At 46.4% G+C, this 22,385-nt stretch overlaps 1 protein-coding gene across 1 annotated transcript in view; it reads left to right on the top strand.

Moving 5' to 3' along the window:
* LOC144373502 (trafficking kinesin-binding protein 1-like) overlaps positions 1–12,528 on the top strand; it is a 51,887-nt gene extending 39,359 nt beyond the window's left edge. The window contains exons 9-10 of the mRNA XM_078036550.1: positions 6,804–6,906; positions 9,723–12,528. Coding sequence (XP_077892676.1) covers positions 6,804–6,906; positions 9,723–9,769 — 150 coding nt within the window. The 3' untranslated portion in view covers positions 9,770–12,528. The remainder of the gene's footprint in view (positions 1–6,803; positions 6,907–9,722) is intronic.
* Positions 12,529–22,385: the final 9,857 nt, after the last annotated feature.

Below are 22,385 nucleotides of genomic sequence, written 5' to 3' on the forward strand. Positions count from 1 at the left end.
GAGGGGGAAGGATGTACTCTGACTTGGCTCTTTTTTCTCTGTTGGGAATGACACAACCATTTTGATGTTTGGAATGTGGAAAGCATTTTACTCTGTACATAAACCATCCTCGAGGCTCCAGGTGGCTCTCTGTATACAACCAGTGAGTCACAGGCAGACAGATGAGCCTCGGTGGGAAGACTTGGGGCATCCTCTGTTTGGGGATTTGTATCCAGGTGGTCTGGTCTCTGCTTTGGTCCATCATCCACACTTAGCCACAGTCCTGGGATTTGCCATTCTGTCCAGGAAAATTTTATAGGGAGAAATTTTGAAAACAAACTGATTAACCTTTTTTCTTAACAACTGGTGTGATGGGCAAACTGGGAAGACTTGTATTTTAGGCACTTTTGTCTAGAGCCTGCTGTCCCATGTCAGGGGTGGGGGGAGATTTGAGCACTGAAAAAATTTTATTAATATATTTTAATGTGTTCTTTGAAGTATTACTTGGTGATTTTTTAAAATCCAATGTCTTTAAAAGGATCCATGTTATTGTATTGTAAATAATTTAGATGATTAAAATGGATTGTTTTAAACAATATTTAGATTATAGTTTTACTTTATTTCAGTGACATGTTTTTTTGTTCTGATTCACGTAGGAAATGCACTTGATTAGAAACAGTCCATATCTTGTCCTGACAGTGTTCTGTATTTTAGATTTTTATGTGTAGGGAAGAGCCTCTATGTGGCAGACGATTAAGAGTTAAGTTCACACAGTTAAGTCAGTAGTTGGCTGGCTGGCTGGACCATTCAGGTGAATTATCTTGGATGCCTTGATCCTTAAAGGTGAAGAAAGTGTGAGATTAAAGCTGTGCCCACAGAAGATGTTGCAGGTCAGTCTATTGAGCATTTATACACATGGAGCCCATTTTACCTGGGGAAATATCTGGAATCATGCAGACAGTGGCATCTGATCTGGTAGTGAGTGACCCTGCAGTAGAGATATGTCATAACTGGGGCTGAGATCCTGAAGTTGGTATTGGAAGGCGGTCACACTTAGTCAAAACAGGCCTTGAAAATTTCCCTAAGTCTCCAACACCTGGCCACCAGAGGTGAGAGCCAAGAATCAGCTTTGGTCACATCTTTGTTTTATGCATAGGTCCAAATTCCATTCAGGAGCAGGTACAGAGTGTGGGGAAAGGGAACGGAATAGGTCCTGGTGGAAAAGAGCCAGACAGAAAGTTTTGGCAGCTATGTGTTTCTATAGCTTTATCACAGGGCAGGGGCCAGTTGCAGTACACCTTCATCAGCTTGTATCCTGTCTTGGTTTCAGTCAGTCACACTCATGTCCACAGAAGTGGGCCTAGATAATCTCGTGAAGGAAAGGTGGCCCAGGGACCCAGCAGAACCAGACAGAAGAGGCTGGTACACTGGTTGACAGGCCTTCAGATGTCTGTGGTGTAGGGAAGTTCCTTTTCAGTGTCTTGTGGGAGGAAGCGCTTTTTGATGCAGCCTGGCTCTACTGCAGTCTGCCCACACCCACCCACATCAGGACCTGCGGAGGAAGCCCCTGTGCTCTTGCATCAGCATGTATGTGAAGCCAGAGCGGATCAAACCGACTGCAGCTTGGAAGTCGAATAATGAAGAATGAGAATCGAAAACCAACAGCATAGAGCCAGCCCTGCTTAGAACTTCCAGAGCAGAGAGCACTTGCTGAAAGCTTTTTCTTTATGGTGTCCTTACCTGGGAGAACCACAGGAGGTCCCTCCAGAGTCCAGAGGCTCCCACATGGGTGCTGACTGGGGAGCATCAGCTCTTGACTCTTCTTACATGGAGGGGCCTTTGTGGAAGCACTTGCCTGTCAGGGTTCAGTGCGAGGGGGGAGTGCCCTCTTGGACTGGCTTTGAAGATGCTAGCAGGAAAGGTCTCCAGACAGCTCAGCCAGGCAAGCTCCCCTGCTTATTGGTGTCAGCCACAGAGAGAAGGACAAAAAGACAGAGGCCATGCAGGTGAGCTTGTTGACATCCAAAGGATCCATGGAGATTTTTGTACTTGCCCTTTTAACAGCATTCTAAAAAAATCTCTTCTCTAGATGATACCCCAGGGGCACTTGAGAGATTTTCTGGCCCTCTGCACAGTGCTGTGAAATTGTTCACCTCTTAAATCACATACTTTGTAGATGAAAGACAGTAGATAGCTTGGTGTAGTAGGATGACTAGACTTTTAATTTTGCAGGAACCAAGAATAAGTTGTACAGAAACTGGAAAAAGATTCTATGCTGATGAGGTTTAAATTCTCCATGTGCCTGACCAGCAGGGGCCCTGGAGTTTCCTCTGAGTTATAGGACCAGATCAGGGCTGTGTCCAAGAAATGTTTGAGAAGCAGAGAAGAGTTACCTGGCCCATGTGAGGCCTGGAATGCAAGGGCTTAAAAAGTATCATTATATAGTTGTATAGTACTTTTTCGTTTAAAGTCACTTTTTATCTCATTTTTTTTAAAGTGATGAGCCACTTTATCTGAACCTACTCTTCATAATATCCCCCACTCCAAGGGAAATGCAGTTGAAACCACATTGATCGCTCTTACCATATTGGTATTAATGATGGATTGTTGGGCACGTGAGAGTTTATGGAGCTTTTTGTGTATGAATTCATCATGGAACTTTATTTCCCTCAGAAAAATTCATAGGCAGAGTTATATAATGAAGTGACAGGAAAATCTTTAAAGGATTTTTCTATGCCCTGGTATTTTAGTCTTTTAGGCAGAAATTCTAAGGCATTGCTTTGCCTTTTTTGTGGGGGGGGGAGAGGTTAATGGAAAGGGAGCTATTTCTCATATAGCTGACAGGCAGGGAGATATCCTCCTTCTCCCCTCCTCTTCCCCTTAAGCAAAATTCAAAGTCATTACAAGCCAAGCATTTTTAAAAGATGTACTGATATTCTTAGGGCTTAGTTCAAGCCATGCCTTTAAGTTGGGTTGACAGTGGCTTTTACTGACAGTAGCTTTGTTTTTGCTTGCATAGAAAAGCCTGGCCCCTGGGTGCCACCCTTAATGTGGCAGCTACTGGAATAGCTGGTGCAGGGAGGAGTGTATGCGTATGTTGGTTATGAATTTATAGAAATTACAAAGACCCAAGTCCTGACAGCAGCTTCAACACTACATGGTCAGGTTAAGAAAAGGAAAAAAAGCTCAAGATCATTTCCTTCATTTCACACAAGTTGGTCCTTTCCATGAAGAGTGGGGAAGAGAAAATAGAAGGCCTCCATGCACCACAAAGACAGGGTCCCTGTTTCCAAGATTTTGAGATGCATTTGAAAAGAAATGTGCACCACAGGTATTTTTAGAAATTATTTATGTGCCTTTAAAAAAATGGTTTGGGTGCATGGCATGTCCAGTATTTCTCCATCTCAAAGACCTCTCTTGAAGCAGCTGGGTGTGTGTTGCATCTCCCTAGAGACACACTCAGTGAATGTTGCTCTCTTCCATAGCTCTGTGTCTCATGAAGGGCTCTCTGAAGGACTAGATTCTGTGATGGCTTTTAGAGAGCAAAAAACTTTTGTTGAACCTAGCACGTTTCAAATTTGCCCTTCCCAGAGGATGGGAGGGGAGCGCCACTGGGACTGATTTAAAGGTATGAGTTAATGTGTATTGTGGGCAAGCAGATGGAGTCGTCCTTTAGCTGTTGTGGAGATTCTGGGCCCACCAGAGCATCCCCAGCCTTGTGTGTGTTCCTCTCCTCTGTTTGGGGCTGTAGAGAGGCAGTGGGCTTTCTAGCCTGAGTCTTCAGGAGGCCTGATTGCTCCACAAGGCAGCAGTCATGCAGATTTATATGGCAACTCTACTTCTGTGTTACTACCACTGGTGGCAGCCAAAGAATCCCAGTTACTCAGTTCTCCAGTCAGGACCAGGCATCATGGAGCATGGGCAGTCAGCGCCACTTACCAAGTGGACCACTCCAGGCAGAAAATGCACCAGGGTTGCATCAGAGAACAGGAGAGAAGGGTGACTCTCAGCCGTAGAAAGCCCTCAGTGTGTGAACCTGCTGTTCGCCAAAGAGGTGTGATGTGTTTTCAGAAGAAAAACCCTGCAAGCTAACTACCTACAGTTTGCCAGCATAGAAGAGTTTGAATAATCAAGGATTAATTGAGTTTAAAACTTACCAAATTCTGTATCAGCATCAGAATTCAGGGAGAGGAATAGCAATTGAATATAAGAAAAGTCTGGGGCTCTTTATTGGTAAATGTAAATTAATACATTTTAATCCCTGCACATTAAGGAAGAATTTAAGTAGAGAAAGCATTAATTCTAAGAAGTCCTGTCCTTCCTGTCCCCAAAGTGAGCAGCATGAGATGAACCCACATTACCATTTTCTGAAAAGAACTTTAGAGGGGCAGGGGCTTTGGTGTGTGAAATAGTCTTGGTGACTTCCAGAGTGAACCCTCACCCTGAGCCCCTGCTGCCTGCCAAGAAGAAGGCTTTACCTGTCTCTTGGTTTGGGAATCTTCTCTTTTCCTGCACCCAGGGCTGTCGCAAGCATCCCTTTGCTTCTCTGTGGCAAGCACAAGGAGCTCTGGCAAGCCCATCCCCAGGTGACTCACTGTCTCTTTGTTGTGTTATCCCAAGGAAGGGAGGTGCAGCAGCGGCCAGGCCATCCATGGTGACACAGGAGAGCTCCCGCATCTAGGCATCCCAGTGGTATTTTGGAGGAGCCGAATCTCCCGCTTTGGCACTTTTGACCCTCGCTGATCTTCCTTGGTCTTCTAAAGCTATCCATTGCTCTGGGGAGTGGTGACTTCTGAATTTTTAGCAGCCTTTCTTATCCCCAAAACCCATTTGTTTAAGATGGGTTTTGCTTCTGTTGATGCAACTGTGTCTCTAAAACATCCTTCTTACCCTACCTGTTGTGATCAAAGACCTAATACTTAATGGGGTGGAGGAGAAAGTGTGCATTTATGACCTTTTCATTTGATCTTCTGGCCATGTGTTTCGATGGGGGTATATTTCTAATGTTAAATTCAGCCTTGCCTTATTTGATTTTTTTTTTTGTTCTCTCTCTTTCAACTGTTTTGTCTTGATTCTACCTGTTGACTGCTTTTCCCCCCTCTCCTTCCTGAATAACCCATCATCCCTAAATTTGGGATGGCTTTTCCAGGCCTTCTCTTGCTTCTGTTTCTAGACCTTATTGCAGCAAGAGAATCGTGATTGTTCAGCTGCCTTCTCTTCATAGCTTCATCCATTTTGGTTGGCTTGCAGCAATTTCACAGTTATCTGAGTTCCTGAACCATTTCATTTATTGCTTGAGGAACTCAGATTCATAAAGGTTATTTTAAATGTTTTTTTTCTTATTCTCCCTCCCATTTGCCTGGAGCTCCCAGTGTCTGTGAGGCTGTTTGCCGTGCCAGGGGCCACGGGAGCCTCCCTTGACACACAGAGCCCCACCAGACCACAGTTGGGGCATAGCATTCTTGCCTTGCTCCTGTGGCCCCGCTCACCATTTTTGTGCTTTGGCTTTGTCCTCACTTCCTTCAATGTATGTGCCTCCCATTTTCTTTTTTGTTTTTTTTTTTGGTTATCATTTGTTGTTTGTTTCATCTGGTTCCTGGTTTTCTTTTACGACACAGTCAGCTGTGTGTGGATCTGTAGTGTTTGGGGCACCAATCAGTTATGTTTTGTTTGCCTTTTTCTTTTCTTTCTTTTTTTGGTCAAACCCGAGAGAAAACATCCCATAAGGAGCTAAAAGTTTCTAGTTCACAGACTTTGGAATCTTCCTGGCCTTTGATTCCTCATGGCCTCTGAGATCCTAATCCGTTTTCTCCCAGGAGGTCTCTGGTGGGCTGAGCTGCTGCAGGAGAACAGGTGGGTGCGGAGGGTCGGGGGGATCATCCAAGGACATCATTGTGCATGCTTTTTGGTGCAGCCTCTTTTTTTTTTTTCCCCTAATGCTTGAGTATTAAATGAGGATGACCTCTACAATCATGATGTCTCGTGACTACTTGTTCCTTCGCCAGCTTTCTGATGCATGGTCTTAATACCTGTGATTTTACTTTGCTCCAGACCACAATCTTTAGCTGCCTCAACAACCACCTGTTAGAACATTAAAAGGAAATAAATTGAGGATCCCTTGTTGCTCTCTCGACTTCACTTGAAATCAGACATCCTAGAAATGGCAAGAAAGGAGCCAGAGGGAGGTGTCAAGGAGGGAGCAGTGATGCCACTTGCACCACTGTGTGACAGACACTGTCCTGGAGATGGGGCACCCCAGAGGGCCCTGATCTCTGAACTCTTGCCAGGTTGCTGTTGAGGCTGCTGAGATCGCCACCTCCCACCATGTCAATCACAGGTGGACAGTAGTGGAGCCAGCTTCCCGCGCCCCTTTTTGTGTGAGCAGAAAAGGGAGCAGCACAAACCTTGCCTAACTGCCAGGTGCCAAGTGCCTCTCCCCGCCCGCTCCATCCCCTCCCCTGGGCCGAGTTTTGGCACCTGTTTGCACATGTAAAGCAACAAAAGAAGAAAGCAGATCCTGACCTCTGTGGAGGAAAACCAAATTTACCCCCAAGACCCATTAGTACCTCCCCCTGGAACTGGATCCACTACTGGCCCAGGAATATGATGAGGAACCCTGTCTGGATTGGGCCGGAAGCTGGGATCCGATGTTCTGCAGACCAGTGCTCAAAAATGTGGTCCTTTTTTGAGGGACCACCTTCCTCACCCAGATCCAGTTCACAAGGTAGCTCATCACTTCTTGCATCTGCTCAGGGCTGTGCTGGAGTTTTGTTTTTACCGTGGTGTACTTGGATGCAAGGAATATGTTTTGTTCCCCAATTTAGCGCACCACCCTGGGAAGTGCATGTCACAGACCAACTCCACCTTCACCTTCACCACCTGTCGCATCCTGCATCCTTCAGACGAGCTCACGCGGGTCACACCAAGGTAAGGGTCCCTGGCCCCTGGTGGGCAGAGGCGGGGTGAACCCGGGCACTCCCTTTCCTGCAAGGCTTCCTATGGAGCAAAGTGAGGTCAAGGAGCTCATTCAAAAGCCAACTCTAGCCAGCTTGAGCATTTTAGGAGCATTTATAGTCACCTGTGCTGAGTCAGATCTTTGCTTTTGAATTGAAGCTCCTGTTAATTCAGATGCAGTGCAGATGGAGAAACCTCAACCCACCTTTCATTGTCCTTTTCTTGGCCCTGGAATTACTCTCAGGCCCTTCCCGAACAGGCGAACAATTGAAATCCAACAGACCTGCAGCCAAATCTGCTGGATGTTTGCCCCAGAGCTTGCCAGTAGAGCATGGCGTTCTTTCATGGTGGAGTTACGGAGCTCTGTGGAAGCCCTTGTACCTCTGGAACAGGCCCCAGGAACCATGCACCACAGTCAGACTATAATGACCCAAATGATAAAACTCCAAGACCAAGCCAGAGCCCAGCATGGTCAATTCCTTCTAGTGCAGCATCTGGCAAGAGGCCTTGTATGTAGTGGGTTGGTCTGTTTGGCTTGATCAGCTGCACAACTTCCCTCCACACCTTCCAGTGAAAGGGAAAGTTGTCTCCCCAACCTAACAGAATGCCCCCCTCAGCCATTCCCTCTGTGGTGCAGTTAAGCAAGATTCTGAGGTTTAGGGAAGGTAAGGCTGAAAGGAAGGGAGGTGAGACGGGCCAGCTTAGAGGGAGCAACCATCCCCAGGAGCACCTTAAACTATGAATAATTCTCCGCAGGTCATGTGAGGAGGACCACGAAGCAGCACTGTGCCCCGCTGAGCTGAGAGGAGATGTAGGGCAGAGAGTCTGAGCCCACGGGCGAGGCAGGGGGTGAGCACACGGCCAGTAGTGCCTGCCCTGGCAGGTCACATGGAAAGAGCTGTGTGTGCACGCGTGGCCGCCACTAACCCGGGGACTGAGGCTTGGATGTGTCTCTGTGGTTGTGCCTGGCTAACAGAGCCTTGACCGTCCACACCCCTAACTCTCTAAACTGCCCCAGCAAGTCGAGTGCCAGCGCTAATACAGGCCTAACCCGAAGGTCTCATCCTGTGGATCTCTAAATTTTAGTTCTGTCTTCCCCATCTCCCCTGTGGCCCAGAAGAACTTGGTTTTCCCATCCTGTGGCTCTGTGTTTGGAAGAGGCTGTCTTTAAAGCCACAGAACTCAGCTCCCCAGTGAAGGCTGGTGCAGGGCAACTAGATGCCCTTTCTACCTACAGCCTCAGAATGCAGACTGCACCCAAGTGGATCTTCATCTGGAAGACCACCCAGCTGTGTCCCGGACCAGGAAAAACATAGGAAGTCAGGAGTATGGAAGGGCTTTCTTACCAGAGTTAGAAAGAAAGGTAGCCAGAAACACAATGAAATTTTTCTGAGGATGGTCACACAAGGTTTTAAGTCTAGAATTTTTTTTTTTTACCCTGTCTTAATGATACATCAACATTTGTAAAATTCTCCCTGTGCCTTTACAAAATCCACATTTTCAACCACAGGAATATGCTGTGGTTTCTAATCTCACATTTCTCAGAGTACTCCTGATCGGCCAGCTTACTCCCTCCTTAGCTTGTGGGAGATGGCCCTGTTCTGTGGTCACTGCCCTTGCTGATTGGCCAGTGGGGAGGTCACCTGAGTGTGGAGCCACATGGTGTTTCCAGCCTGTATTTCCGGTTGAACTGTTTCCCAGGAAGGGCCCCTTTGGTCACTCCAGGGACCTGTTCCAGAAGGGGTCCCCTACCTTCCCTTTATGTGCTCTGCCCATGGTTTTTGGTCCTCCCCTGGCCAGGCTGGGGACACTCACCTGACCTGCCCCTTCCAAATCGGAGGGCAGGTCCCAGGAGACCTTTGGAAGGAGGTACTCTTTGCCCTTGGCTGCTCATTCAGAAGCAGGAAAGGGCTCCCTCCTATTTGTCCCCCTGCCCCATCCCTGGAGCAGCTGTTAAAAATCAGTCTTCCTTGTTTTCATAAGCAGACCCAGAAGCCTTTCCCCCTGTTCCCCTCCTGTAGACTTCATTGTCTGCTGGGCCCCTAGGGGTCCTCAGCAGGACACTGAGTGAAGGAAGGATCTTTCAGCTTTCCTTTAGTCACTCAGGAGCCTGAAGCTGGGAAACTCTGTAAATGAAGGTCCCATAACACAGGGCATGGCTTCCTTCCACTGACCCCATAACTCCGCTCATCAAAATGAGTTTGGACAGCATGTGAAGGTGGTGAGGGGCAACAAGGTGCAGAGGAGAGAGCTCTGCCCTAGTGGTCAGGAGGCTGAGGTGCTCGCCACCTGGCCTTGGCCCACCCATAGTTCTGGTTAGTGTTTTGCCTGAGGGAGAAGTAGGGATTAGGAGGGAACAGTGGAATTTGAGTGCATTTGGTGGGGGAGGAAGGCCTCTTTGCCAATGAACTTCTTTCCCCATCTGAGAGCATTGGGGTCACTCAGACTTTAAATCTGGGTTATCCACTTAATACCCAGGTGTGACTAAGAAGCCACCTAAACTTGGAGCTGTTTCTTGGTCTGCAAAGGGAGCAGTTATACCATCCAGCAGAGGAGAGCAAAGAGAATCACATGCATCTTCCATCAACTCACACCAGGGCCCTACTTAAGGGATTCCCAAGCCTCCATGGGTGAGGGGAAGAAACAGATGTGGACAGAGGTGTCTGGGGCTCCCATTGCAGGGAGTCCTCCTATTATGTCCCAGGTCCAACCCTATGGAATGACCACTGACCCTTCCCATGGTGCTCACGGGCATTTCTGATGGGTAACCTGTCATCTTTTCCTTTCAGCCTTAACTCGGCCCCGACTCCAGCTTGTGGCAGCACTAGCCACTTGAAGTCCACACCAGTGGCCACGCCGTGCACTCCACGGAGACTGAGCCTGGCCGAGTCCTTCACTAACATCCGGGAGTCCACGACCACCATGAGCACATCCCTGGGGCTGGTGTGGCTGCTCAAGGAGCGGGGCATTTCTGCAGCTGTGTATGACCCACAGAGCTGGGACAGGGCTGCCCGGGGCTCCCTCCTGCACTCCTACACTCCCAAGATGGCTGTGATCCCCTCTACCCCTCCGAACTCGCCTATGCAGACGCCCACATCCTCCCCGCCTTCCTTTGAGTTCAAGTGCACGAGCCCTCCCTATGACAACTTCCTGGCTTCTAAGCCAGCCAGCTCCATCCTGAGGGAGGTGAGAGAAAAGAAGAATGTCAGGAGCAGCGAGAGCCAGACGGACGTGTCCGTCTCCAACCTCAACCTCGTGGACAAAGTCAGGAGGTTTGGGGTGGCCAAAGTGGTGAACTCAGGGCGAGCCCATGTCCCCACCTTGACTGAAGATCAGGGACCTCTCCTCTGTGGGCCTCCAGGGCCAGCACAAGCCCTTGTTCCTGGAGGCCTGGTACCCGAGGGCCTTCCTCTCGGATGTCCCACCGTCACCAGTGCCATGGGTGGACTGCAGCTCAACAGTGGCATCCGACGGAATCGCAGCTTCCCCACCATGGTGGGATCCAGCATGCAGATGAAAGCCCCTGTGACTCTCACCTCGGGCATCTTGATGGGTGCTAAGCTCCCCAAACAAACTAGCTTGCGGTGAGGTTGGGGGGCCTGTGCCCCGGAGGAGATGGGCATTCTCCACCCTGTTCCCTGCCTCCCCTGCCCCCTGCAGCGCACTCTCCCCCTCTTCCCGTCCCTGTCCACCTCCTGAGCTAGACAAATCAACCTTGTGCCTAACGGGGGAAGAGTGGAACTTTGTAAAGTGTGTACATAGGACTTGGAGACCTTGTGTCTGCCCCGCCCTTACTTCCAGTCCCACAGGAAGTGCCCCCGCACTGTCCTCTGGTGAGGACTTCACCTGTGGATTCTGGGAATGGTGGTGTCCTTTCTTCTTTCCTTTTGAGAAGCACTGAAACTCCCAAGTGTGTTCTTATCCCATGGATAGGAACCAGTGAATCCTGTGTCTGACAGCTCCCCACCGCACCCCAGGGGCTGTCAAGTGGCCCAGGTTATACTGCATCTGGCGCCCCGGGGTGTCCTTGGATGCCTCGCCCACCCTAAGAGCCTAAGGGGCCTCCATCCTGGCCACAGGCACCTGGCATAGCTTTTCACAATCGAGAGCTTTTCTTTCTTTTAAGGGTGGCCCAGCTTCTTCAAGACCGTCACTACTCTGCCTCAGTGGACAGTTGTTTCCCTTTTCTAGGTGTGATCTTTTCTTTTCATGCCTACAACTTGAAGTCATCCTGTGTTTTGTAATCAGCTGTCAGGCCACACGGCTGACCCGGAAGAGAATGTATTCACACTCCCACAGCTTTGTTCAGCAGTCCCTCTGTGTTCTGTGTGACGTTTTGTTTTATTTTTTCCATTTTTTTTTTATACATACACGCAGGGAAGCCATGGTACTGGCAGTGTGTGTTGTGTGTTTGGTTCCATGACACCAAAATGCAAATTTCAAACACACCGAGTTGCTAATGAGAGAGCAGCTTATTCCTGGGACCCAGTGTCACAAGCAGGTTAATTGAAGGCCAGACCCAAGACAACTCTAATAGCAGGAAAAGGGATAGGAAAAAGACTCCTTCAAGAAATTTGTCAACCGTAAAGGTAAAGGAGAAGAAACCCAGCTAAACCGTACCCACCTGGTCAGGGCAGGAATGGGGCATGGGTCTTCTGCTGGCTCAAGCTCTTGCTCTGAAATGGGCAACCCACTCTTACTCATGGGGTCGCCATTCAGTGCCCACACATTTGCCCTCTTGTTTCAAAACAGGATGGTCACAGTGAGATAGTTTCTTCCCCCCAAAGCCCTTAGTCTCCTTGTGCCTCCTTTTGTGCTTAGGGAGAGATTAGAGGTGCTTATGAAAAGAACCACACGCCCACAAGAGAGCCTGGTCTTGTTGCTGTAGCCGATTAAGTTGTGAACTTTTATTTATTCCCCGTGTGTGCCGTATTTTAAGCAAATACCCTTCCATCTCCAGTCTGTGTGTCTGTGGCATTGCAATCCAAGCAGATAACTTATTTATTCTAATCTGGGAACACTGCCCACCAAGGTGTTCCATGACCACCTGTTCCGGATATTTGTGGAAGGATAACATCCTCTATACATGAAATTGTCATTCTGTGCCCTCCCTCCCAGCTAAAGATGTGAGCTTCAGTTGAGTGAGTTTAACCTTACATCCACCAAGGCTTCTTTGAGGAAGTCCCTGAGGAGCTAGCTTCGGTCCCATGATTTCAAAACCATTTGTCCTCTGACTGTGAGAGCGCTGGTTATGTTCTCAATTTCCCCTCACCCTAGTGTTTCCGGACTCTCTGCAAGTAACTTACACCTTTTTTATTTGAATGTATTTTAAAGCAGTAGGTTGAATAACAAAGGAATATGAAAAACCATGGACTGATCGGACCACTTTATGTACTCAGAGAGAGGACCCACCCATCAGGAACACCAGTGTAAAAATGGGCAATTCAGAGGTTGCAGTATTTAGTATAGTAAATAAATTAAATGATCAACATTATGCAACCACTACCAAAAAGTGAGTTGTAACACATCAAAAAAATCAATAAAATTTTATTCGCTAACAAGTATCAATAAAATAAATTCAAATGATGGAAACCACCCTAGTTTCCTGACTAGTGTCTTCTCATCATCCAGGAGATGGGTTTCTCAGACTTGAGGGTGTTCATTTCTTTTGGGGAAAGTAAGTGAAAGGCATACACCCCCCGTGCTGCTATAGCCTCCCTTTCTTCCTACAGGAGACCATATCTTATGGTGAGACACTTTCCCAGTCAAAATCTTTTTCCCCTCTCAGGGCTACACCCTGTTCCTCTGTGCACACCTACCACAGTGAAAGCAGTACAGATGGTCATGGAGTCAGTTCTAATCTTTTGCTATCACAGCACTGAAGTGAAAAAAGCTTGCATCTATGTGTTTTCCCACATTTGTGAGCACGTCTGTGAAACCAGTTCCCAGACAAACATTACCAACTGCCATCTGGGGAGTCATGTTAAGAGACTTAAGAACCAAGAACAGTGGAGGCCCACCCGAGGGGCAGTTGACAGAAGAAGGAAAGGATCAGATGCAACTTATTCTGCCACCTTGGTAGGTGAAGGCTGTGAAACCCTGCCAGCGCTAGTGGGACATGGCACATAGATTAAAACCAGATACCACCATTCGGTATTGGTGTGACCTTGGGCAAACCACTTGTCCTCTTTGGGCCCTCCCTTTTGAATCTGTGAAATGGGGACAGTAATTACACCTTTGGGTTAATTAGTTGAGAAAGTATGTTTTGAGCACTTACCATGTGCCAGATGGTTTAGGTACTAGAGGGACAGTGATGAACAAGAGGAGTCCTGCTGTCATGGAGTATGCAATCTACCGAATGGAGGAGGACAACACCCCACAGAATAAGAAGGGCTATGCAGAGAATTACAGCAGAGGGGTGTGAGGGAAGGGCAGCCTCTTCTGATTGGACAGTCAGGGAAAGCCTCTCCAGGGAGGGGCATTGAATCAGCCATTTGATATCTGGCCTGGGTGTGTTTGGGCAGAGAGAGGAGCTGGTGCAAAGACCCATGGATAGAAAAGTGAGGATCACAGAAAGAAGGCCCATGTGTCATTTTCTGGTAGGATAATGGAATGCTGTAGGATCAAAGAAACCATGATACTCACCAAAGAGTCCATCTGATCACCATATTTCCCAGCCACTGCCATTGAGCAGGCCAGTGGGGCTGTGAGCAGCAGGAATCCCAGGCACGGTTCTGCATGCTCCTCTCTTTCTGTGTGTTAAAGCTTAAAGCCACACACTGGAATGGTGGAGTCTCCATCAGCCAGCATCTCCAAGTACTTAAATGAGTATTCCCCATGAACCTGTGTTAGACCTGTCATCTGAAAGAGAACTAACTAAGCGTTTGTGTCAAACCAGTAAGATTTTTGGAGGGCGTCCCAGAATCCCCAAGGAGAGAACAGGGAGCTGTTTTAAAAAGCCCTCCTGGTGATTCTAGGGCACACTGAAGTCTGAGAACTGCTGTGTAGGGTGGGAGTTCTGTGCAGGAGGGCTGTCCACCTCCTGAGCTAGACAAATCAACCTTGTACCTAACAGGGGAAGAGTGGAACTTTGTAAACTGTGTACATAGAATTTGGAGAAGATCAGACAACTGCATTCTAACTTGCTTGAAGGGTAGAGAAAGAATGGGTGGTTTATCTGCTCAGCAGGGGCAGGCAAGGCTTTGAGGCCTGATGACCTGGTGTTGGGTCTTCCCACTTTGCCAAGTGAGAATTTAGAAAGAGCTACCATATGCAGCTATAATTCTCATAGCTAATTCAGGCAGGAATGGATATTAAAACCATTGTGTGAGAATTTGTTAGGGAGCAGGAGAGTCATATCTTCCTAGAGAATGTTAATTTACAAAAGGCGGGGGCTAGCATCTTTGCAGTGGAGAGAATTGTGAGTCCCCAATTTAAGTTCATCATGAAATATAAGGTTCAACCTCAAAACGGGACAAAGTGATACTAGTGTCTCCTAATGTGTGACACATTGGAAGGCACACACATTATTTCTGTGCTGTTCCTGCCACAAATGCAAAACCTGAATCATGAAGGTGATACAATATTGTGTTTTTGAAAATGGCAATGACGTGAAAGAAAGGTCGGAACGTTCTGGATTAAAGGAGGATAAAGAGACAACTAACACAACTCAGATCTGAATTGGATACTGAGCTGGAAAAGATGCTTTAAAAGATAATGTTCGGACAGTCAGAGAAATCTGAATATAGAGCACATATTTTAAAATATTACATTAATATGAAATTTCAATAATTTATACTGTGGATATATGAGAGCCTGGCCTCTTTCCTAGGAGATGTGTGCTAATGAATTAAGATAAAGGAACTTCATGTCCACAAGTCACTTTCAAGTGTTTTTGGGAAAAAGAAAAAAAATTTCAAAAAGAAGATGCAAAAAAAATAAATGTTATTCTTCAAAAGTTGGAAGCACCCTAATAGAGGTTTCACAGTCTACAAAGTGCATTCTTCTGTCGTGTGGGTGTGGCAGGAGGATGTCTGAGGTGGTTCTGTTTCTTTCCTGTTCTCTGCTGAATTTCTTTGTGTGGGTCCCAAGCAACCCCCCTGCCCAGAGAGTTCAATCAGGGGACGCTGTGGCTCCAGGGGGCAATTGACAAAGAGACTGTTGCCAGGACCCAAAAATAAAGATGTCAAATTCTTGGTTTCTGGTTATGATGAAAGAAAAACCTAAGTGTATGTTTGGAGTAAGACCAAACAATCTGGAAGGGAAACTTGCTGAGCCAGTTCTTTTCTTTGCTTATTTGACCCTGCTAATTCCACTTGCCAATCACCTAGGACAAGAACTGGATAAATGTTCTTCAAGTAGACAAGGGAAGAAGGAGTTTGGAGAAGGATTCCACTTACATCAGATGTAAGAGCCCTTCACCTATCCCTGTCCATGAGCTGAGTCCAAGGTTATAGGAGAAGCCCCGGACGAGTCTGAGGATCCAAGGACAGATGAGCTAGTTTTGCAGGGAGCCTGGGAAAGTGAGGATGTTCTAGAACCCTTCCTCCATGGATGACTCTCACCCATCATGGGGCAGCAACCACATTGGGCAATGAGAAAGTTAGAAATGGCAGCAGGTGGGCCTCAACAGGGAAGTACCAGAAGATCTCAAAGTACCTGGCCCCAGATCTGTGTGGGAGTCACTTCCATACATTGCCTAGGAGCAGGTAGGCAGGCAGGTATGTCCCAGGGGGCCTTGCAAACAGTATAAAGGAAATAACACAGCCACCCCCACAGCTCTAACAAGTGCCTCCACCCAGATATGACACTACCCGGGGAACCGTTGGTGGAGAGGAAAAGTCTATCCGAATTATCTGAACTGATTGCAAGGCTCATATTAGGGATTGAATTGAGGTGGTGTGTGTGGGGGGGAGGGTTGTAATTTTAAAATCATGGGAGGATATATTTCCTGTAGCCAGTAGAGGGCACTTGGAGACAGCAGAAAACTTGAAGGAATTGGCTCTGATGATGGAAGCACAAGATCAGGTATGTGGGGTTTGCTTTCCTAAGAAGAGATCCAGGGCAGGAGCTGAACCTTCCAACCCCTCTACACCACCACCTCCAAGGAAAGAATTTGTCATGGGTGCACGGTGGGAGGAAATGCCAATGGCGGAGACTCGGCCCCTTACATTCCGGATCCTTTCTAGAGAGTCAGTGGTTTCTGGAGGCTGCAGTTGCCTGGGGGTAGGTGGGCAATGCCAGACCAGGAAGGACTCCCTAGGTTGCAGGTCTTCCCACCTGATTCAGGGTTCTTCCCACTCTTTTCACTCAGTCATATCTCAGTTCCATGCTTCTCTGGGGATCCATAGAGGGCCTCACTGTGCATGGGCAGTTGAAAAGGTCATGGGGACATTTGAATGAGTCCCTCTGCATTGGGGGCAGGAAGTTGGGAGGCCTGGTTGATGTCCCCCAGGTGAAATGCATGTCTAGCCAAGAAGACCACTTACCCACGGGTGTGGATGTAAGAGAGGAAACATCACAGATTGAGAGGAAACCCCTTGCACACCCTCCTGCCATACCCAGGATCAAAGGAAAGCATCTTAAAAAATAGTTTCCAAAATGCTCTGTGTTATTAGGGGATTTCCCACCTTTTGAAATTAGCCCACCTAATTAATGCATCTTCCTTTTACACCCCCCCCCAACATTTGCAAATAAGTTACAGGCATTATGACCCTTTTCCTCCTTAACATTTAAATTTATTTGTAGTTGTAGATGGATAGAATGCCTTTATTTTATTTATTTTTATGTGATGCTGAGGATGGAACCCAGTGCCTCATGCATGCCAGGCAGGCACTCTACCACGGAGCTACAGCCCCAGCCCTCGCCTTAACATTTAGCCTGTATTTTCCAAGCCCCATAAAGCCCAGCACAGTGATTAAATCCAGGACTAAAATGTTTGTTGAATAGTATCTAGCATACACCATGCTAGGCTAATCTTGCTCTGAAGCCCCAAAGAACTTAAACCAGTGAGGGAAATCTGGACCTGTAGCTTAGATCAGCAACTTGGGGACCAGCAGCTCAGCAACGCATAGCAGATGAGACAAATCCACGAAAAGGAAGCAAGAGAGGAACCTGGGACATGAAAGGCAAGGCGGAATCCATCAAGGTTTCATGGAGGCCATTGGAAGAGGAGATTTCTGAACTACAGCCAAAGGTTTAGGGACCTCTTTTTAGAAGAGAAAGAACAGAAAAGAGATGTGTTGTTCTTCCACACCCCAAAATATATAAGCCCACAGTCCTCCTCAGGGCCTCTATTACCTGTGACACTAAGGCCTTGAATAGCTGTAGCAATATCCAACCCCTGCCTCTCCTGCGTGCCTGAACCCCAACAGTGGTGTCTCCTGCCACCCTCAGGCCCCAGAAAAAGCAACTGTATTGTATTCTCAGCTGTTCTGATGTTCTGCAGAAACTGGAACCGACCAGCCAAAGCAGGTAAAGTTGTAGGGCTTAGGAACCAGGTAAGTAGGCCCCATAGCCCATCAGCTGTGGTCTAGTCCCTGGTCCCTGTCAGTGGCTGTGCTGTCAAGGATGGAATCCCGACCCACCATAATTGTCCCAGGGATGAAGAGGGAGGGCTCAGACAGATATCAACAGCCAGCCAAGCCTCTGGGGCTTTACAGACATATAGAGTGCCACTTCTCAACTCTCAGTGATAACTGGTTGGTCATATTGTGCATTTTTATCAATTCATCATGAGTCAATATTTTCATAAAATACCATAACACCAATTTGTGAGAAAAAATAAAATGCAAAGCAAACTAAAATATAATATCAAATTTTAATTGGATTCAACAGACATTAAATTGCATTTTAAAATATAGGAACAAACATAGGGAAAACTAAAAGCATTATAAAGACAGTCCCCATTAATCATTGAAAATGTGCCTAGGGCATTTAGTATGGAGACTCATTGTTAAATTCAACTTTCATAGTTCTGCAGCTATAACTAACCAAATAGTAAAAAGATAGGTAAGTGGTGATTTTCTGTACTAAACACTGAGACCCGCTTTTGAATGAATACTGTTTTATCAGTATTAAGGTTTATAATATAATAAATGAGTATGATTCTTTTAATTTTTTTTTCAGCTAGCTCAGGTTGATAACTGTCCCATTTACAAGGGATAATGTATAAGCTTCTCAGCTCTGTTTCACTAACACTCCAGATTGAAGCTCATATATCTAATTTCTTGACAAAAAATTTCCAGTGGGGTTTGTTTTCCAGTCTATAATTCAGGCTGAAGGCTACACAATGCAAATTTTTATGCCTCCAAGTTAGATAATAATGTTAAGCTTTAAATTTTGAAAGACTTGATGACAATTAACTTCATGGTAAAAGAAACAAATTAGAAAAATAAATATACACTTACAGTTGCTCAGATTTTTAGGCATTTTTGGCTAAAGATTGCCAAACAAACCTTAATGCATCACTTGTTGTAATGTGATCATTAGTTAGTGGCTCATGCCACCTGCAACTCAACCCAAGTGTTCCATGACACTTGAGCGGACCCACATGCTTGGTCATGTGCTTGGACTTCATGACAATGTTAATTGTTCAAAATGCATCTAACCATTTACTCTCGATTTCCATTCTTATTTCATTGTGGACAGTTTGCAGACTGACATGAGCCCTCAGACCATTCTTCAGGTAGTGCTGGTGTGGGAACTTTTATGGTATAAAACACCTTTTTGTTAAATATAATGAATTTCTGGTGAAGTGATGAAGCTTTTAAACATAATTTGTTATTTTTGCTTCTAGAAAAATCCCCCTCGTAGCACAGAGCAGTGGGGAGAAGTTGATGCCTTGGGATGGGCCCTTCTTCTCTTACTTAACCTCAAAACAAACATCATCAGTGAACATTTACGCTTGATGATACTGCCACCCCTCATGCAAAGAAACATAAATGCATGGTTTTCATCAAACAGAAGTGCAGGATCAATAGGAGATGTCCAGGCCACATCTTGTCCTTCTTGATCCTGACTTGATGAACTAGAATCTGTGGGTGCATTGTAGTGTTAACTGTGGAATTGTTTAAGTAGGGGATGGAAGATTGAAAAAGCAAAAGGGAAAATTGAAAAAGCAATAGTACTGATAACCACGGGAATCAGAGCCCTCAATTCTGTAGGACTGGGGGAGCAAAGGAAATATGTGGCATTGTTTAGACAAAAAAAAAAATCAGGGGAAAATCTAATTATTACGTTACTGTCTCTTAGCTCTGAATTCACCATTATATACCCTGCTGAGGCTTCTGTGTCAGGTGCTGCAGATAGGGAGACCCCTGAGGGCAGGAGGACAAGCAGGAGACCTGTTTCTTCCTGCCTGTGAGCTGTCTCCCTCAGCAGCGCTTCTCCACCCTGGCAACAACATGGCTCTCCCTCATCCTAGACCTGCCTCACCACAACACTCCTTCCTCCTGCTCAGGGAGGGAAGTGGAGACGCACCCTCCTCTCAGAGCTCTGGGTTCACCTGCTCAGGACCCCCTCCTCTGGCCTTCTCAGTTTATTTTATTCTAACCTGTTTCCTTTGCTCCCCAAGTCTTACAGAATTGGGGGCTCTGATTCCTGTGGTTATCAGCACTATGTTTTCCCAACGTTCCTTTTTGCTTTTTCAATCTTCCATCCCCTTCTTATGCAATTCCCCATATTCTCTCTGTTGAAAAAGAGCCAGTCCTTCCTACTGGTTGATAATTGTGACTCATTCCTCCAGCACCTAGTTCAACTTTGTCCTCCGTTGCTTGGAATTTTTTGTGAGAGTAATGAAAATTTTCATTTTAGCAAGATCCAAACCATATGTGGCCAGGCCTATTAGATGGGCTTTTCAGGGACGCAAATGCAGTGAAGGAAGGAAACCATGACGATAAACCATGGCCCTGAGGCCTGTTTAGAAACAAGGACCCTAGCACATTGCTATGATTATGCATATAAACTCTAGAGTAGAGGCAGTCATATAAATTGGGGGGCTAGCACAATAATCCAGGAGATGGATAGTTGGTGGCTCTGTTCCAGGTGGTGGTGGAGAAAGAGGTGAAGAGAGGGTTAATTCTAAATGCATTTTGAAGCCAATCTGACAAAGAGGTTTGCTGAGGATTAGATGGAAGGTAAGGGGAGTCAAAGATCATCCCAGGGCTTTTGACCTAAGCAGCTGGAAGGAAGGAGTTGCCATCAGTTGAGTTGGGGAAGGTATTAGGTGGATAAAGTTTCAGGAGAAATCCATCAGTTGAAGTATGCACAGTTGATTTTGAATGTCACTAGGTGTCCAAGTGCAAATGATTCCAAATCTTTGCTCTTTGACTTGATTTATCACTTCCCACTAGAATGAGGAAGCCTGATGTCAGTCCCTTTCAGCTCTCATTTCAGCATCTATGGTGCACAGCACAGTGCCTGGACCACAATCATCTCAGAAAATAGCATTTGAGTGAATGGATGAAAAAAAAATTGTATACTGCAGAGGTTCCAATTGAGGCCAAAGTTTGTCTTATTCAAGTTGCAACTCTACATCTTGTTTTCTAGTCAGGAAGAGAATAACCATTTGGTTCTGTAAACTGCAGCTTCTAGTGTTCACTGGAAACCCATCTTGCTAGCTCATCACTTGTAAGTTGAAGTCCTTTTTCCCCGAAGTAGAGAGAAACCTCTCAGAGAGAGACACAGGAGTTTTCTGTCCTTCTTTTATAAGTGTGGCCTAGCCTGGATTCTGCTGCAGACTTATTCAGTCAGAAGACAGGGCTTTGACAACATCTCGGCTCCAGGAGGCACCAGGGGACTGAGGTGGAGAAGGACATGCCTCCTCCTGGCTTCTTTCTTTGTGTGTGGATGTGCTGTTTGTGTTGTGCCCCCATCTCCTAGGAAACCTGAAGAATATTCTAGAACAAGTTCTCTGGGAGCTTCCCTCTCTGCTCAAGTTCAAATCCAAGTAATTATAGACTGTCTGTTGGACACTTGTCAGGGGACCACAGCCAGGTGCCTCCTTTGCCTGGTGTTCAGCACAGAATAGGAGGAGCCCTTCAGGACACTCTGTACTTTCACCTTAATTCAGCCAGCTCGGCCTTTTGCACCAGTGCGACTCTATAATGAGCTGCCTATCCAGCACCTGACCCCTGGTGTCACCTTCTTCATGAAGATTTTCTTAACTAAAGATTGCCAAACAAACCTTAAAGCATCACTTGTTGTAATATGATCATTAGTTAGTGGCTCTTGCAACCTGCAACTCAACCCAAGTGTTCCATGACACTTGAGGGGACCCACATGCTTGGTCATGTGCTTGGACTTCATGACAATGTTAATTATCCAAAATGCATCTAACCATTTACTCTCAATTTCCATTCTTATCTCGTTGTGGACAGTTTGCAGACTGATGTGAGCCCTCAGACCATTCTTCAAGTAGTGCTGGTGTGGGAATTTCTATGGTATAAAGCACTTTTTGTTGAATATAATGAATTTCTGGTTAAGTGATAAAGCTTTTAAAATAATTTGTTATTTTTGCTTCTAGAAAAATCCCCCTCGTGGCACAGAGCAGTGAGGAGAAGTTGATGCCTTGGGATGGGCCCTTCTTCTCTTACTTAGCCTCAAAACAAACATCATCAGTGAATATTTCCGCTTGATGATACAGCCACCCCTCATGCAAAGAAACATAAATGCATGGTTTTCTTAAAACAGAAGTGTAGGATCTACAGAAGATGTCCAGGCCATATCTTGTCCTTCTTGACCTTGACTTGATGAACTGGAACCTGTGGGTGCATTGTAGTGTTAACTGTGGAATTGTTTAAGTAGAGGATAAAAGATTGAAAAAGCAAAAGGGAAAATTGATAAAGCAATAGTACTGATAACCACGGGAATCAGAGCCCTCAATTCTGTAGGACTGGGGGAGCAAAGGAAATATATGGCATTGTTTAGACAAAAAAAAAAATCAGGGGAAAATCTAATTATTACGTTACTGTCTCTTAGCTCTGAATTCACCATTATATACCCTGCTGAGGCTTCTGTGTCAGGTGCTGCAGATAGTGAGACCCCTGAGGCCAGAAGGAGAAGCAGGAGACCTGTTTCTTCCAGCCTGTGAGCTGTCTCCCTCAGCAGCACTTCTCCACCCTGGCAACAACATGGCTCTCCCTCATCCTAGACCTGCCTCACCACAACACTCCTTCCTCCTGCTCAGGGAGGGAAGTGGAGACGCACCCTCCCCTCAGAGCTCTGGGTTCACCTGCTCAGGACCCCTTCCTATGGCCTTCTCAGTTTATTTTATTCTAACCTGTTTCCTTTGCTCCCCAAGTCTTACAGAAGTGGGGGCTCTGATTCCTGTGGTTATCAGCACTATGTTTTCCCAACGTTCTCTTTTGCTTTTCAATCTTCCATCCCCTTCTTATGCAATTTCCCTTATTCTCTCTGTTGAAAAAAAGCCAGTCCTTCCTACTGGTTGATAA

This window comes from Ictidomys tridecemlineatus, unplaced genomic scaffold, assembly GCF_052094955.1.
Source record: "Ictidomys tridecemlineatus isolate mIctTri1 unplaced genomic scaffold, mIctTri1.hap1 Scaffold_419, whole genome shotgun sequence".
Taxonomy (NCBI): Eukaryota; Metazoa; Chordata; class Mammalia; order Rodentia; family Sciuridae; genus Ictidomys; species Ictidomys tridecemlineatus.